The 18,308-nt window shown below is 40.8% G+C and overlaps 2 protein-coding genes across 7 annotated transcripts; one reads left to right on the plus strand and one right to left on the minus strand.

The window, feature by feature from the left end:
* Positions 1 to 3,001: 3,001 nt before the first annotated feature.
* Positions 3,002 to 4,347, minus strand: LOC4352653 (zinc finger protein 1). Its single transcript, XM_015764706.3, has one exon. It carries the CDS (start codon positions 4,064 to 4,066, stop codon positions 3,323 to 3,325), a length of 744 nt encoding a protein of 247 aa, XP_015620192.1. The 5' UTR covers positions 4,067 to 4,347; the 3' UTR covers positions 3,002 to 3,322.
* A 7,860-nt stretch (positions 4,348 to 12,207) lies between these two features.
* On the plus strand, positions 12,208 to 17,987 carry LOC4352654 (nucleobase-ascorbate transporter 3). 6 transcript variants are annotated; one of them, XM_015764698.3, is made up of 15 exons: positions 12,208 to 12,412; positions 13,135 to 13,309; positions 14,170 to 14,267; positions 14,368 to 14,544; positions 14,662 to 14,762; positions 14,856 to 14,931; positions 15,015 to 15,074; positions 15,171 to 15,367; positions 15,468 to 15,564; positions 15,650 to 15,736; positions 16,097 to 16,155; positions 16,707 to 16,798; positions 16,878 to 16,955; positions 17,063 to 17,223; positions 17,475 to 17,987. In XM_015764698.3, exons 2-15 carry the CDS (start codon positions 13,150 to 13,152, stop codon positions 17,700 to 17,702), a joined length of 1,671 nt encoding a protein of 556 aa, XP_015620184.1. In that variant the 5' UTR covers positions 12,208 to 12,412; positions 13,135 to 13,149; the 3' UTR covers positions 17,703 to 17,987. The 6 variants fall into 6 exon arrangements, with proteins under 6 accessions (XP_015620184.1, XP_015620191.1, XP_015620188.1 ...); XM_015764705.3 differs by having other exon boundaries at positions 14,175 to 14,267; XM_015764702.2 differs by having other exon boundaries at positions 13,138 to 13,309.
* Positions 17,988 to 18,308: the final 321 nt, after the last annotated feature.

The raw sequence follows: 18,308 nt of genomic DNA on the forward strand, positions 1-18,308 counted from the left end.
GTGCGGGCGGCGTCGGCGGGAGGAGGCGGCGGTGCCTACAGCCGGCGGGAGGCGGCGGCTGGCAGGAGGAGGCGGCGGCCGGCAGGAGGAGGCGGCTGGCGGGAGGAGGCGGCCGCCGGCGACGCCTGCCGGTGCCAACGACGATGCGGACTCGACGATGACGCGGACTCGATGACGACGACGGTGCGGGCGGCGTCGGCGGGAGGAGGCGGCGGCGGCAGTGAGCCCTAGATCTATTGCTTTTTTTCTTTTTTTATATGTGTATTTATAATATGGAGAGGAAGTGGTGTAAAATTGCTACAGAATTTATAAAATGCATGCATTATGCATTAATTTGATGGGGGTATATTCACTATCTCAAGTGAGAGGTGTCCACACCTACAAATCCAACCTACTCCCTCCAACCAAACAAAAAATTGGATCACCAAATCCACCTTCATCCCTACAACCAAACAAAAAACTGGATCGCCATATTCATTCTACCAAACAAAAAACTGGATCGCCATATCCAACAAAATATAGACCGCCATATCCCATCCAACATTGACCGTGAACCAAACACACCCTAATTGATTCACCAATCGATCTAGATAACTATAGTAGCTGGAATAATAAGTTTCAGTTAATCGATCTAGATAACTGATTCACCAATCGATCATCAGTACGGCATGTGTGTGTACGTGTACCTGCATATATCTTCTAGATGGATCAACGTTCAGTTCGAAAGAAAGAAGAAACTTCCTGAAAAAGATACGTGTTCCATGACCAAACCAAAGCTAGCTAGAAGCCTAGAAGCAACTGATCATCGAGCAAGATCAGATATCTGATATGATGAGAAGTAAGAACACGTAAAACTTAATTTTACCCAAAAAAAAACTACGTAGATTGGTTTTCAATTACTTAAAATCTAAAAAATAGATTCATATGATATATTAAAGCAATTTCTGTATGAAAAGTATTCATGTACTAGCAAACATAAAAGAACAGTATAATTCATACACGTACGTTAATTATTACTCGGAGGTGTGAACAGGAGTGAAGACACGCGTGCACACCAGGGACTTCCATGCATGCATGGAGAATTATATTTGAGTGGATTTTGACCTTAATTTTAGACCTGATTAACTAGTGCTAATTCATGACTTCGTTCATCCACATTGCCGGATCCAGAAAATTAATTTGTCGGTGTCATAACGTGTTTATTGATATCATATTATGATTAATATTATGATTAGATCATAGTGTTACTCCCTCCTTCCCTAAATTTGACGCCATTGACTTTTTTAAATATGTTTGACCATTCTTCTTATTCAAAAACTTTTTTAAAATGTGTAAAACTATATGTATACATAAAAGTATATTTAACAATAAATCAAATGATAAAAAAATTAATAATTATTTAAATTTTTTTAATAAGACGAACGGTCAAATATTTTTAAAAAAGTCAACGGCGTCAAACATTTTAGGATGGAGAAAGTATAATATATGGATAAATAGTTTTGCTATAGGTTTTGTCAAAAATTACCGGTGTCAGGTGACACCGGTCGTAGATCCGCCCCTGTTCATCTAGCATTCCAGCTCATGAGCAATATGAGTAGTAGCTAGCTAGCTAGCTAGCCTTTTAAATTTCATGAGAAGTTTAGCAGAGTACTAGCAAGCTTCGTAGATTGTTCCTTGTTTAAATTTGTTCATATTATCACGAGACTTCCATGCACGTACGCACGGAGAATCCCTTAGCTATCCAGTGCTCAACTGCTCATGTTTGAGTGGATTTTGACTTAATTTTAGACAGATTACTGCTGACTTAATTACGTGTTTTGACTCGCCACCGATCCACAGATTGAGCAAGCTAAGCCCAGCTAATTAACTAGTGGCTTTTTACTACTGCTAATTTCTTTACGAGAGCAGGTACAATAAGTAGACTATTGGCCAGCTGTAAACATATTTTAGCGAGATAAAAGATGAGAGAGAAAAGCAGCAGACTACAGATCTATATAGCCAGCTACAGCGCGGGCTCCAAGACACAATGTGTGTATGACAGGTGGGACCATATATAATAGTATAGTAAGCAACTATTGTATGAATTAACTATTAGATTGTCTATAAATGAATTGGAGCTGGTAGTGGGCTATACTATTAAACTTGCTCTGAGAGCCATGCTAGCAAGCTTCCCAGAGTGTTCCTAGAGTCTTTAATTTTTCTTCAGTTAATTCAGGTGTTGACCACGTTACCTAGGAGAAGTAATTTAATTAGTGCCATAACTTACTAACCAAGCATATGCTTATAGATAATGTCTTTTTCAACTCGTGACAGTTGTTAGTTACCTAGAGTTTTCCTGCAACCTAGCCAACAGGTTGGTCAAACAACAACCACGTTTTGATCAACTAAATTCTCCTCCACGTCACACCCAAATTCTACATGATAAAAAGTGTATAGTAAAGCACATGTACACATAACATGCATTATCCCGCTAATTATAAAGTATAACTTTATTCTATAGGTGATAAAAACGTGCACACTAACTGTACAGCAATTAATTAGTATTGTGACAACAGTATTAATTCAGTACTTGATCATCGATCGACTTAATTAGAACAAATATCATAATTCTGTTGCTGTACTGACACGTACACGGCCTCTGAATTTAATCATCTCAAGCAAGCAACCTAGCCAGCCAGCTATTAATCGTTTCCTTCCAAGTTACAGTATCTCAAGAGGTTGTAGGTAATTAAGCTACGAAACCAGTTAACCTATAATGACTAGTATTATCAAGACACTTTGTATATCGATCATAAAACATACACGTGCTAAAAATGATTTGGTCAGTCTTAGAGTAGATAAGATGTGCACACAAGCTAGCTAAGTGATCACTGATTGGTAGTAGCATCACACGGCAAGCAACAGCTATCTCTGATCGATCTCTTAACTCCAACTACTACCTATCACAGAATTAACTATAGCTATTTAATTATTTAGCTATAGCTGAGCAACCAAGAATTAATTAACAAAAAAATTAAATACATATGCGTATTTTTCTTATACATGTATTTTACATATTGTATATATATACATAAATTAAACCAATTCAACCAATGAAAGAATTGATCTGTAACTCCTATATCCAATTAAACCAAATCTAGCTAACAGGGGATTAATTACAAGATACAAATGATAGATGAACAAACAATGGCTATATACACAAACTAATCATCATTCCTAAGACTAATCACCAAATTAAGAAAGTAATTAACAGAAAAAACTATGGGTTTAATTTAATGGAATTTTATGGCTAAAATTAAACAAATCTTGTGGGCTTGGCTAGCTATGCCGGGATCATGAGCCTGGGCTTCTTGAAGGCGAGAGGGCTGAGCACCTCGTCGTCCTCCGCCGCGCACCGCTGGTCGGCGGCGGCGGCGACGTCCGGCAGCGCCGGCAGGTTGAGGTCGAAGCCCCGGCTCGCCGCCACCGCCACGGTCGTCTTCGCCGCCGGCTTGGACGCGCCGGCGCCGGCGGCGCTGCCGATCGTGCCGTCGTAGTGGCATCGCTTGTGGCCGCCCAGCGCCTGCCCCGTCGGGAACGCCTTGCCGCACACGTTGCACTCGTGCGCCCTCCCGCCGCCGCCGCCGGAGACGCCCGACGCCGACGAGGACGGCGTCGCGATAGCCGCCGGTTTCGTCTCCACCACCACCTCGTCGTCGTCGACCATGGCGGGCGGCGGCGGCTTCCGGTGGCTGGCCTTGTGGCCGCCGAGAGCCTGGTAGGACGCGAACGCCTTGCCGCAGACGGAGCACCGGTGCTCCACCGCCGCCGCCGCCGCCGACGCCGACGCCGCCACGTCGTCGCCGTCGCGTCGCCCGCGCGCCAGCATGAGGAGGCAGAGCGCGAGGTACTCCTCCTCGGAGGGCGGCAGCTGCGGTCGCCGCCGCCGCGACCGCTTCCGCTTCCCCCACCCCTCCACCTGTCCTCCTCCTCCTCCGCCGCCGCCGCCGCCGCCGTGCGTGACGATCACCTCCGCCTCCTCCTCACTACTACTTCTCGACGCCTCAAGAACCGCCTCCACCGCCATGGCCACTAGTAGCTTAATTAGCTAAGCTTGGAGATGATCACAACTATCTTAATTAATTGGGTTTCTTGAGCTTGCAAGGGAAAGAGAAGTGCACAAGAAAAATGGAAGGAGAAGAGAGAAATGGAGAAGAGGAGTGGTGAGTAGAATTGAAGAGTAGGGGAAGAGTGTGGGGTTTATATGAGGAGGACAAGTACTCCTACTAGAAACATATACTCCTACATGGAGAGAGATGGAGTGGAGTCTTGGGGTCAAACACCGAGAAAAATATATGGATCAACATGGATGAATTAGAGATTTATAATCAAGTCTGTGGATGATTGATTATGTGTTGCTAAATACCCTACTAAGCTAGCTTGCTTAGTACTACATGCATGGTTGGGATTCATTAGTTATTGATTATTCTACTAGCAAGATTATTCTAGAAGAGAAGAGAGTGTAGTACTGTAGTGTGTGCATGGTGCAAAATACTCCCCCGTCTTTAATATAGTAATCTAGTACCGGATGGAACACTTCATAGTACAATGAATCTGGATAGGAAGCATGTCTAAATTCGTTGTACTATGAAATGTCTCGTCCTGTATTAGATTGCTATATTATAGGACCGGATGGAGTATTTATTACTTGTTGTATTAATTAATTAATTAATTGTGTTGGTGTAGAGGAGCTAATTGAGCTAGTCCACAGGATGGAAAATTAAGCGTGGAATGATCCAATGGAATGGTCTGGGCAGCAGAGGCGGCGACCGGTGCCAACTGCCAAACTGTATTGTACTTGTGCTACTGTACTAGTGTGATCCATGTAGTAGTAGTAGCTTCCAAATGGATATGGCTGTCAGGCTGGAGTGACGTGTACACTACGTGCATGCTGATCCATCAGAAATTCTATTTTCACAAGGCAATTTTCCTACCTTAGTTTTGGTTCTTGTTTTCCATGCTTACGTCACACTTCAAAACTGCTAAACGATACGTTTTCTTAAAAAAAAATTATAGGAAAAGTTGTTTTAAAAATCGTAATATTTTATTTTCTATATAAAATTAGCTAATACTTAATTAATATCCTAATAAATCACTTTGTTTTACGTGCGAGAGATTAGTTTCAACTCATCGGACCAAACACAGCCTTAATTTTGCGTACCACCGGTGTGCATGTGTTAAATAAAGGTGATTAACTAGTTATGCTATGAGATTGAATAAAAATTATTATACTAACTAATCTACTTTCTCCGTCATAAAATATTCTATCTAGACGATGGCCAAAACATCTTACGACGAAGGTAGATACTACCTCCGTCCCGATATAAGTGCAGTTGTAGGTTTCTATATCCAACGTTTGATCGTTCGTCTTATTTTAAATAATATAATTTTTTTAAAAAAGTCACACATAAAGTACTATTCAGTTTTATCATCTAATAACAATAAAAATATTAACCACACATACTCCCTCTGTCAAAAAAAAATTAAATATAGGATTTGATGTGGCATATTATAGTACAATGAATTTAGACAGATGTATGTTCAGATTCATTATACTAGAATGTGTCACATCCAGTATTAGTTGGTTTTTTATGGACGGAGGGAGTAAAGTAGTGCATATCACTGCAGTACACATTGACCATAGTGTCCACGTGGAGGGTAACGATCGATAAGCCAGGCGCCACGGCAGCATGCAACGTCAGCAAAGTGGCCAGCTCACACCTAACAGCTGACGTCAGCAAGAATGCCCGGCCGGCGCCTTCTCCGGTCTCCACCTGCGGCCTCCGCTAGCCGCCACCTGGAGTCAACCTGTGCCAGCCACCTCAGCATTTCATGGCTGGGTAATATACAGGACTCCCTCTGTCCCAAAAAAACGAATCTAGTGCTAGATGTAATATATTCCATTATAATAAATCTGAACAAAGGTATATCTAAATTTGTTGTATTAGGATGTGTCATATCTAGTACTAAAATAATTTTTTATAGGACGGAGGGAGTAGGGCATAGCTACACGCCTAAGTAAAAATAGAATTATAACTACTCCCTTCTCTTCAAATTAGTCATAGTTCTAGATTTATCCTAAGTCAAATTATGATTATCTTTAAACAAAATATGAATTATATATTATAGAAGTATTTTTTCCTATAAATCCTACGAGGTAGTTAAGCTATATGAATTTATGAAAATTGATAATCAAAGATTACCTAAAACGATAGCTAATTTGAAACGGAGGGAGTAACATGTATGATATACTAGTTTCTCTATTTTTTCTCCTCCTCTCTCTCTAAACTATGTAGTATATTTAGTGTACTTATCTTAGAGTACTATGTGTAGATCTAGCTATTGTATATTTTTCCTCTCTCTCTAAACTAGCTAGTACTCTATCCGTTTCTAAATATTTGATACCGTTGACTTTTTAGCACATGTTTGACCATTCCTCTTATTCGAAAACTTTTGTGAAATATCTAAAACTATATGTATACATATAAGTATATTTAACAATGAATCAAATGATAGGAAAAGAATTAATAATTACTTAAATTTTTTGAATAATACGAACGGTCAAACAAAATTAAAAAAAGTCAATAGTGTCAAATATTTAGAAACGGATGGAGTATGTATTTAGTATATTTAGCTTGGGGGATGTGTAAATCTAGCTATTGTACGAAAACCAACAATTCTTTTACTTGGTCTCTTCTCCAAATATGCTTGCAGCCCTGGAATATGTGCATCGTTTAAATGCTATATACACACAACAAACTATATAAAAAGTATAGAAAATGAAAAAATTGGTGTAGCAACTGATGAGTACATGTCCACACGTATACGCGTACATGTACTTATTATTCTTCGCGGCCAAGCAACTGAGCTCACTTGAGTATACGTACACATGACGAAGCTCGCTAGAATTGTCTACATCTCAGTACGTAAAAGTCATGAAAAATATTTCTCGAATACGAGTCTAATGGATAAGCAACTCTCTTAATTCAATTGTCAATGAAAAGTTGCAAAGTTTAATCTTAAACCCCATCATTGGTGTGGTCGTTGTAGATTTGTAATCTTAAACCCGAAAGAAAGGTCTAAATTAATCATGATCTCCCATAAATATGCTTTGTTTGCGTTTTTAATTAGTGACACATGCTTTGTAGCTAATAAATAAACATAATGCGCGAGTTGAACCTAGCTTAGCTTACATCCACTTCAAGTTTTGAACCTAAAACGAGTTTTCACATTACGATTAATTGTTTTTTAATGGTAGGCAACGATGTATCAACGAGATGTACATCTATCACAGATATATGTCTATGATGATTTTATTAAGTTTAAGATATGTCGGTTTAGTTTTCGGAAGATATTCATAAGTTAGCGTTGGATGAGTGCGCTTATACAAGTACCGTGTTTCGAAGAAAAAGATGCGCTTAATCAGCGTCAGTTCTTGCCTCGGTGCAAAATGTAGGTAGCGGATAACCGTGGCCCATTTCTAAAGAAAAAAGAGAGAAAACTGTGGCCCAGGAACAGATTGTAAAGGAACTTAACAAGCCCAAACCGTTAGAGAAAACCCAATGGGCCGGATCAGATACCAATCAGGCCTCCACTAGATCACGGCCCATCAGTCCAGCCCAAATTTCCGGGCTTTATAAATTGGGATAAGTTCATTCTAGGCCCCTCAATTTGTCACCCAGTCTGATTTTCATCCTTAGTCCGAAAAACCGGATGCAACGCATCCCTCAGCTTATAAAGCCATGCAAACAGTATTGACCCGGTTTTGGCCGACTTGATTAGGTCTTCGTCCCATGTGGCATTAACGTGGTGCTTACGTTGTTAGAGTGCGCAGCCCGACCCACCAACCGTGGGCCACCTAGGTCACATTGGGCCTGCTCCACCACAGGCCCAACCGGAGCCACAACTTTAGGTCCTGGGCCTACACAACCAAAAAGACTAGTCTGATGGGTGAGAACCGCCTCCACCTTTTAAGTCGTGCTCCCCCATCACCAATTACCGATGTGGGACTAAACCCAACATATGTGGCAATTCTATCCGGAAAAATAATAACCCGTGGGGCCCATATGTCAGTTACACACACAAAATAATAAAAAAATGGTGGGGCCCATTTAGCCCCACATGCCATCCCTCTTCTCTCTATCCTATCTCTCTCACTTGGGCAGAGCATGGTGGAGCGGGGCGGCCAAAGCACACGACGGGCAAGCCGGAGCGGCCGACTGGCGGAGCAAAGCGGCAGCACCCGGAGCAAGCCGGCATAGGCGAGGGTCAAGGCGGCGGAGGATGACGACAACAACGCAAGCGCCGCAGACAACGTCGACCCAGACAGAGTGGAGAAGGTGACCCTATCGCCGTCACTGCCAGAGTCAAGGGCGTGCCAGGTAAGGTCGTCGTCCGTTGTACACCTCTTGTGTCGTCGTCGCCGCCTAGGGAGGAGTCCTTGGCCATGTGGTCCTCCTCGCCACACTTGTAGCACGCACAGCAGCCTCCTTGCCGTCGTACCAGCCTCCGCCTCCATAGCCGCAGTCACCCCAACCGTAGCTGTGGTCCCCGCCGTTGCTGGGACGGAATCCGCCGATGACGTCGAACCACATCACCATCCCTTTCACCCTCTCCGACGCCATCTCACGCTCTCCACCTGTTGGCCATGGAGCGCGCGAGCTCAGCGGTGAAGATGAGCGTTGCGTGTGGGAGAGGAGCAGCGCGAGGCGTGGCCACGGGAGAGAAATGAGAGGAGTGGTGCACGATGTAGCGGCGGAAGAGAGAGGAGCATGCGCGCGGCGGTGGCGGGGGAGAGAGCGTCGTGCGGCAGCAAGCGGGAGAGAGGAGAGGAGCGTGGGTGGCGCGGCGGCGGGGGAGAGAGCGCCGTGAGGGTTGCCAGCCTCCCCACTTCTCCCTCTCTGCCATCCGGTGGAGAGAAGGAGATAAGGTAGATGTGGGGTCCACTATTTTATTTTATTTTATTTGACTGACATGTGGGTCCCCTATATTTTGTTTAACTTTTTAGTTTTTCAATTTTGCTTTTTTATTTTTTTCCCGGATCACATTGCCACGTAAGCGCCATGTCAATGCCACATGGGACGAAGACCAAGTCAAAAGGAGACACGTAGGCGCCACTTCATCCAAAACCGGTGACAATACCGTCGAGGGATTTTGTTTGCACCAGTTTTGTAAGTTACAGGATGAGTTGTATCTGGTTTTTGGTTAAAGGATGAAAATCAGACTGGGCGACAACTTTAAGGGACCTACACTGAACTTATTCCTTTTTAATTTCACTAGCTGCTTAAATCAGGCCCAAAATCAACATATTAGTCATCAAATAAATCCACTCCACTAGAGTCAGGCTTTAATTGGAGTATTTCCCAAACAGGAGAGAAAAAAGGAAGTAGGAAAGGCAGATTAGGCCTTACTATTAGTTTCCAAGGTACGAAAATGACATTTTGCGATTTGCCAACATCAACAGATTCAACACTAGAAAGAAAATTTAAAAAGGTGATGCTGATTGGATCCCTGAAACTAAAGTTTCGTCCCTGACCATCACTACCCTGTCACAAGGTGATTAGTGACGACTCCCCAATTGTCTCAATCGATGCTTCTTCACTCTCCTTTTGCTTAGACCTTATCCCTGAGCTATCACACATTTTCACACACACAGACACCTACCTTGTCCAAAGACAAGAGTCGTCATCATCATCCACATCATAATCACTTTCTTAATCCTTCTCTGATGAGTCACCAATGATTTGCACAGTAGCTGTAGTGCTGTTTGGTGACGATTAATACTCCCTCCATACTAATAAAGAAAGTCGTTTAGGATAATGTTTAAGTCAAACCTTGGGAATATAAATCATGAATAACTCTTAAGTTATTGAGTTTGAAAATGTAAAAATTATATATATAGATTTGTCTTGAAAAATACTTTTATAAAAGTATACATATATCACTTTTGAATAAATATTTTTATAGAAATAAGAAAATCAAAGTTGTGTTTTGGAGACCGTGTCGCTGTCCTAAATGACTTTCTTTATGAGTATGGAGGGAGTAAATATATACAGGTGCTTAATTAATTTCATGTATTTATTTTCTTAATCTTTTTTCCTGTGAAGTCGCCATCAGATGGTCCATTACGGTAACCGTGTGTATATATGGGTATAATTGCATCAAAAGAGTCATGTCATGCTTTGAGCGAGCTTGATGTGAATGTGATGTGTTGCTGTACATTTGTGCCATTAATTAATAAATTAAAGCCAGTCCAATAATCTGGTCAAGAGTGTAATAAACTATTGGATTAGTACTAATTGCTGTTCTCCGATGCAATAAACAACACTAATTACTTGCCCGGAATCCGATATGCACAGTTTCATATCACTCCCCAGTAGTACCAGGTCGGTGCCGACTTTGCCATCCTGCAAATTGTATCAGTATTTTATCATTAAAATTTAGCACTACTAATTTGTTAGTAGTATATGCTTTTCTGCATATTAATAATTGTTCAGTTGCCACAGAAAAAGAACATTTTCTGAGGCAGAAAATGCACTATTTCAGAATTGAATCATGCTTAGAAGGAACATGCCATGGTCTGTCTGCTGTGCTAGCAGCTGTACCTTTTGCCTCTTCATCTGCTTCATTCCATAGCACATAGGCCAAATTTTCACAACTCATGTGATCTGTCCACCACAAGGTTAGGTCTCCCTAATCATTAACCAAAGTGTGACATTAATTATTAAAGAAGGCAGTTCATAATCAAAGTGATTTGTGAGCAAATGTAGTGCCAGGATCATGGGATCCTGACAAACACAGTTTTTTTTTTCATCAGTCTATAACGGTGTCATTATTTTTTTGTGTGTCAATCAAGCAAAAACCTTTTCTCTGAACAGTAAAGTATGCAGCAAGTCGTCAACGGAGTATAGTACTAGTAGTAGTGACAGTAGTACTACCTGAAAGCTCATGCTTAAGTTGCCAGGGAAGAATAGTAAACAGCAATCTCCCCATGTGATGATCCTTCTACAACAAAAAAATTCTTTTTTTCTGCATGATGCTATGATGATCTTTGAAAAGATTGGAGTAGTAGTGTCATGCACTACACAGGGATTACATTACAAGTTGAGGGGGTGTTTGGGAGAGAGGGGCTCAAAACCATAAGTCCCCTTAAATCTTTTCAAAGATTATGGTTTTGAGAGAGGGGTTAAAGGGACTTTTGGTTTTGAGAGAGGGGGCTAAAGTTTCGCCCCTCCCTCCCAAACACCCCCTCACATAAAAAGAGCTGATTTATTTTCACCTTTCAAGCAACAAAATCTCTCACACATAAAGTAGTTTACCTTTAGCTACATCACTGTGTTGATACTGGTACCTTTTGTGATCTAGGAGTAAGTAATATAATCATATAGGCTTTGACTGTTCGAGCTACGGTTGATAAGCCGTAGAAAATGAAAAAAACAATAAAAAATAATTTATAAATAAAATTTTTAAATTTGTGTCACTAGCAGTTTAAAATATAATGTTACAAAATATTAAATTTTTTTAAAATTTAAACTCTTGTGTATGATATGTTAATAAACAGACTTTTTAAAGCCTAGGCTTAAGTGATGTTCAATCCAGGTAAACAGAAGGGTTATAAATTTGGTTATTTTTGTAAAAATGCTTTGACAGTTGACACCACTAATCCATTCCAAATTTCCAATACAATGAACACTGATGACTGAGGAGGAACCAGCCAGGAAAGGAGATGGTGCAGAAGAACCCACACCACCATGCTCACAGATGCACAGACACAGGGCTCCTCCCCAGTTTTAATGCTAGGACACTCTCCCCATCCTTGGAATCTGTTGCATTCAATACAGCTCTCAAAAAACTAAAAGAAAAAAGAAAACAAGATTTAATGTTGTCCTAGCTAGATCCATCCAAGGCTCCAAAAACACTGTTTGGCTCCTCCCAGTAGCTGAAGTGAACTGAACTCCTCTCATTTTCAAGAGTGCATTAGTACTCACTCCCCCCCCTCACATGTGTTGTGTTTTGCTTGCTTGTGTGATTAGTGGAGTAATCAAGAAGAAATAGTGGGGAAAGATAAGTGTGTGTGGGTGTGGCAATAAAGGTGAAGTCTTCAAGTTTGCAATCTTCTCCCTTTGCTCCCCACAAGATTACAAATCTTGTGTTTGTCTTGTTGCCACTGCCGCTGGTGATAGACTCTACCATACTAGAGAAAGCCATAGAAAGGAGATAAGAAGAAACCAAGAAAAGGGAGAAACAAAAGTTGAAGAAGACTTTCTGCTGATATTTTTGCACATATATATAATTTTTTCTCCTCCATCTGCACTCTCTGGAAAGAAGAAGAAGAAGAAGCAGAAGAAGCTTGGAGCTTGAGCTTTCTGAATTTGTAAGTTTATTTTGCTCTAATTTTGGGCTACCAATTGGGTTTATATTTCTCTAGTGGTGGTGACTGGTGAGTAATTTTCCCCTTATTTTATTGTGTTGATGTGAGGCCTTGGGGTTTTCTATCTCTTTGCATCGTTTTCGCTTTCATTTGTTTAGAGATTTGTTCTTTGAACAAAGCATGCAGAAATCTCTGAGGACTGAAGTGTTTCTCTCTGCTTGTCACTTTCTCCCCAATTGTGGAATAACTAAGAGGAATCGACATGGGGTCTAGTCTTCCATTCCACAAGATTTGCATCTTCCCCATGAATCTTCCAAGAAAATCTGTATCTCTTACTTCCTTTCTTTTTCTCTAGGTCTTGTCTTGCAAACTAGGATAAAGATACAAGTTAGTAGTACAAGAAACAGTAAAGGTGAAAGTCTTGTGTTCTTTTCCCTGCGATTTCTTCTGAAAAAGGTCGCCATTAAGAAAAAGCTTTGCAATCTTTGGAGTGTTCTTCTCACCCAGTGGTTTCTCTGCTTGTTCTCTTCTGATTAATAACAGTAGTAGCTGCTCATTAAATTGCATCTTTTTTTAATTTATTTAATTTCTGTTGATGTGAAACGCATCCAATCTCTTGCAATCAATGTGAGGCTTTCATTGGCGTATGAGCATAAAAAGGGGGGAAAGAAAGGTGGGAGTCTTTAGGTTTCTACTCCTAAAAATTGTTTCTTTCTTATGTGCAGCAGTCGGTGTAACTAATGGGGGAGATGAACCAGCCGCCGCCGCCGCCGGTGGCCGTGCCGCCGCCGATGGTGATGCAGCCAATCATGCATCCGCCCGTCGGCACCGGCGCCGTCTTCCCGCCGCACGAGCAGTTCCACCATCTCGCCTACTGCGTCCACTCCAACCCTTCCTGGGGTAAGGAAACCCCAACCCCTTCATTCCTCCTCTTTTTTATCTTTCCTTGTGTGTTTTTGTGTTGGTTGGTGAATGGATTGGATATGATGAATATTCCCTTTCATCCCTAAAAATTTGGGAGATTTGATTTTTAGGAGTATCTGCTGGTTGGGGTTTTTTTGACTCAAGATATTTTTTGCCTTTGGAGTGGGGGAGCTTCTGTGTTGTGTTGTTTTTGTATGATTCTTGAATTGGGGGGTGTCCAGAGATATTTGATGTGTGTTTTGATTTGAAGATTTTTTTTTAGCATAACTCCTGTTTCACTCCCCTGCTAATATTTGAAGAGATTATGGTGTCTACTGGTGCACACTATTGATGTTTTCCAGAGAGTTGTAGCTACTATTATTTTTTATAGACTAGTAAAAGGAATTGGTGGTGGTGATGATTTGCTTTACACCCCACTACTTCATCAGATCTTTAGTGAATGGATCTATGTAGACATAGCTATTGTTTGTACTACTACATGCTTATGTATGTAGATGTTGAATTCTTTGTAGTACATACGTATATGCAGTTGCTGGTTGACCTAGTGTGAATATTTTAATTGTGAAGGTAAGTATAACTGTATTTGTGTAACCATGGAACTTTTGACATGTTCATTTGAGATCCCCTGCAATATAGAGGCAAACACACTAGTTCTGTCAAAAGAATCTTAGAAGAGTAGTAGGATGTTCAGGCAAAAACGCTATGAAGTGCTATCTTGATTTTTTTAAATTATCAAATGTACTTCTGGAAATTAAATTACTCATGTCGATTGCAGAAATGATTAAGACATATAAAGCTTGTGCTCACTAAATTACTATTGTTGATATTACCTTCAGTTCAGGTGGCCGCACTTGCATTCCTCCACTATCTTGTGATGCTGGGTTCTACTGTCATGCTTGCATCAACTATTGTTCCTGCAATGGGTGGTACCCCAGTAAGTACATTGTTTATTTTGTTATAAAGAGTTTATTACGTACCATTATAGTTCTCTTCTAAAGAATTGGTACTGACCTTTTCCCGCTTGTTGCTAATAGGGGGATAAGGCTCGTGTTATTCAATCCTTCCTATTTATGAGTGGCATCAATACTCTCCTCCAAACACTTGTTGGAACGCGGCTCCCTACAGTTATGAATGCTTCCTTTGCATTTGTCGTCCCAGTACTGTCAATAGCCAAAGACTTTGAACAAAATAACTATGCGAGCAGTCACCAGGTAGAGTACCGTTCATATTTGTTCAATCATAGAAAATTGTCTGGATCATGATCAATTTATTTGCATTGATTGATCAAATTATTATTGATTACTTATAACCTATTAGGGATTTTGCAGAGATTTACTCACACAATGAGAGCAACTCAAGGGGCTCTGATTGTTGCTTCTATCCTCAACATGATTCTTGGGTTCAGCACAATTTGGGGGGCATTCGCCAGGTACATATCTTATAATATTTGTTCTTAGACTACAATAGTCATTTTGTGCTAGATTTTTTCAAGGTATTGACATTTGAATTGATTTCTTTCCAGGAAATTTAGTCCTGTAATAATGACCCCTGTTGTTTGCGTTGTTGGTCTTGGGCTATTTGCACTTGGCTTTCCCCAGGTACGATCTCTATATTATTTTTACAGGAAAATCTAGCAGTTCGCAAATAAAGGAAGCATGTTCTCTTTGGTTTCCCATGGTAGGTTGGAAAGTGTGTGGAGATCGGGCTACCAATGCTAATCCTTGCAGTTGTTGTGCAACAGGTAATGAATTAATCTCCTTATAGGGCGGTTTCTTTTAATAACACTCTAACCGGTGATATACTACGAAACTTACTATTTACTATGCTGTGTATGCAGTATGTGCCATATTACTTCCATCATTACCATGAGCGAATCACCTTCTTGTTTGAGAGGTATTCGTTGCTTCTTTGTATTGGGATTGTGTGGGCCTTTGCAGCTATCCTTACTGCTGCTGGTGCATACAACCATGTTTCACTCAAGACCCAGCAGCACTGCCGCACTGACAAGTCCTATCTCATATCATCGGCACCATGGTATCGTTCTCAAGTATATTGATTATGAACTGATTTTAAAAGGCTGTAGGTTCTTCAGATAGCCATTTCTAATCGACCCTTTACATACATGCTCTACTAGGATCAAAATCCCATACCCCTTCCAATGGGGTACACCAATCTTCACTGCAGGTCATTCATTTGGAATGATGGGTGCTGTACTTGTTTCTGCTTTTGAGGTAAGACCAAGGCCCAAAAATGTAATCAGATCTCTTTTGTTATGTTTTATCTTTTGTTGTTTCTAATGTGTGTTATCTCATGTAGTCCACTGGTGCACACTTTGCAACTGCACGTCTAGCTGGTGCGACACCACCTCCAGCTAGTGTCCTTAGTAGGAGTGTTGGTTTGCAGGTGAGTTTTGTTCAATATAAGATTTTATATTCTTACACCACATCTCAGTCTACATTACCGACACCAATAAAATGTCTTGTCTGTATCTAACTTGCATTTGAAAACAAGTCCCCAGCTCATTAATCTCTAACAAGTAATAGCGAGACATCAAATATGGTTGTTTGTACATACTATGCATGACTTTCCTTTGCTACTAAAAATATTGATTTAATCGGATGGATCTGTGGGAGAGCTGTTAGTTCAAGTCCTTGATTTACTAATGCTATTACCTATTATTTATTTTGCCATCCTTGCTTTTACTTGTGAAATTTTCTTGTGCCATCCTTGACGACTTTACAATTTTACTCGTGTGAAATGCAGGGCATTGGAATGTTCCTAGAAGGTATCTTTGGCGCTCCAGCTGGTTCATCTGTATCAGTGTAAGGGGATCTCAACTTTTATGCCCTTTCTATGAGTTTGTTATTCGAGAAGACTAGAACAGTTCCATGCAAATAGATGTTAAATATATATGCTTCAAACAATAAATGCTCAAAATAAGATGTAGTGTTGGTGTTAACAGAGTATCTAGTCCTACATTCTAGCTATAGTTGTACATCGTTCTGGTTAGGTAAAGCTTTTTGTGGTATTCAGTTTATTACTCTGGGGTAGGAGCTGATTAGGAACCATAGTACACATGATGAAATGTAAAGTTCACATATTTTTATGGGTAGGCCATGGTATGAAATTATTCTGTTATTATGTACAGAACATGTAATTATTCTGTACAACTAACCATAGGCAACTTGACGGTCCCTGCTTACACACTTAAAAAAGATACGGAGTACTTGCTTTGCAAACCCTTTTGTGGTTAGGAATAGTGGAATACTATACTGGTGGGCTTTGATCACATTGCATGAGAGTAAGATTTAGTTTCTTTATATTTGTGTTCATTTGTGAACTGAAAGGACCCCTTGCCTTTAATATAATGCAGTGAAAACATTGGGCTTCTTGGACTAACAAAAGTTGGAAGCAGGAGAGTGATCCAGATATCAACTGGATTTATGATTTTCTTCTCCATATTTGGTAATCTTTTGGTCTCATCTTCAGTTGCCAAAGGGGAAAGATAGTTTTGTCTGAAATTTGTATACTTCTATTCATGCAGGGAAGTTTGGTGCTTTCTTTGCATCTATTCCATTGCCAATCTTCGCAGCAATTTTCTGTATCTTATTTGGTATTGTTGGTGAGTCCGAATTTTCTTTCTTAAGAGTCCTTGCATCGATGAATATATATGGCCGCAACATGATTGTGTTCATTTTATGTTCTAATCTGTTTTTTTTGGCATATCAGCTGCGGTGGGAGTCTCGTACATGCAATTTGTAAACAAAAATTCGATGAGGAACATATACATCATTGGACTTTCGCTGTTCCTAGGCATCTCGGTTCCTCAATACTTCCATGAGTATACTGCTTCTGCTAGCACTGGACCTGCCCGAACAAATGCTGGATGGGTATATTCCTTGCCCCCCTCGCATGCTATTTACACAGCATTATGTTCTGACCATCTGTGATCTGACTGTGGTGATACATTCTGGAATTATATTTTTGGTCTTTGCTCCTGCACTCTTTAAAAAAGTTTATACCTCGGTGTATATTATTTTAATTAGACACCTTTGGGCTTTAATTGTCTTAGGTCTGTGTCTTGAACTCTTGGTACATGAGTTCTGGTTTCTAAACAAATCTTTTTTGTTTCGTATTGCAGTTCAATGACATCATAAACACAGTCTTCGCCTCTGGCCCGACAGTGTCACTGATTGTCGCATCGATCCTGGACAACACACTGGAGTTTAGAGGCTACGAAAACGACCGGGGGCTTCCATGGTTCATGCCGTTCCTGCACCGTCGGAAAGGTTACTCAGATCCTAGAAACGACGAGTTCTACAGCTTCCCGATCAGGGTGCATGACGTCATCCCAAGCCGATTCCTCTGACGGGCGAGGGTAGCGCCCGTTACCTGCGCTTCCGCGCATGTAAATCTCTTTGTTCTTGTTAGCCCTTCCTTACTCCTGTGACATGTAGCAATTGGCACCGCCAAGATTAAAAAGTCTCAACTTAGTGGGGATATGGTACAAATGGTTAGGACTTTTGGTTTTCTTTTCTTTTTCCTCCCCTTTGGGCCAACCATTTGGTTAATTACATGATGGTGTAGAGTTGGTTAAATGATTTTGGGATGGATCTTTAAAGAATATCAGCCACCTCAATTTGTTGATTGCTCAGCCAGTGATGTAGATGTGCTTCCAGGACATGCATTGATTTCGTCATAACTCTGTAATCACACCATCTTTTCACTGCATTTGATTGAGAAAACTTCAGAATCAGACCTGATGCACATTGAACTCAAAGAGTCTGGTCTTTGGATGACCGCATATAATCAATCAGGCAGTAAATTCCAGCATGATGCCACTGCCATCTCCTTCACCCTATAAAAAGAGCAGGTGAAGTATCAGCAGCTTGTTTTTGTTTTCCTTGCCTGAAGTTCAGAGAGATGATCAATAAGAGTTCATTCAGCTCAGTTGTAGCCTTGTAGGCCTTGGAGG

Source organism: Oryza sativa, chromosome 12, assembly GCF_034140825.1.
Source record: "Oryza sativa Japonica Group chromosome 12, ASM3414082v1".
NCBI lineage: Eukaryota > Viridiplantae > Streptophyta > Magnoliopsida > Poales > Poaceae > Oryza > Oryza sativa.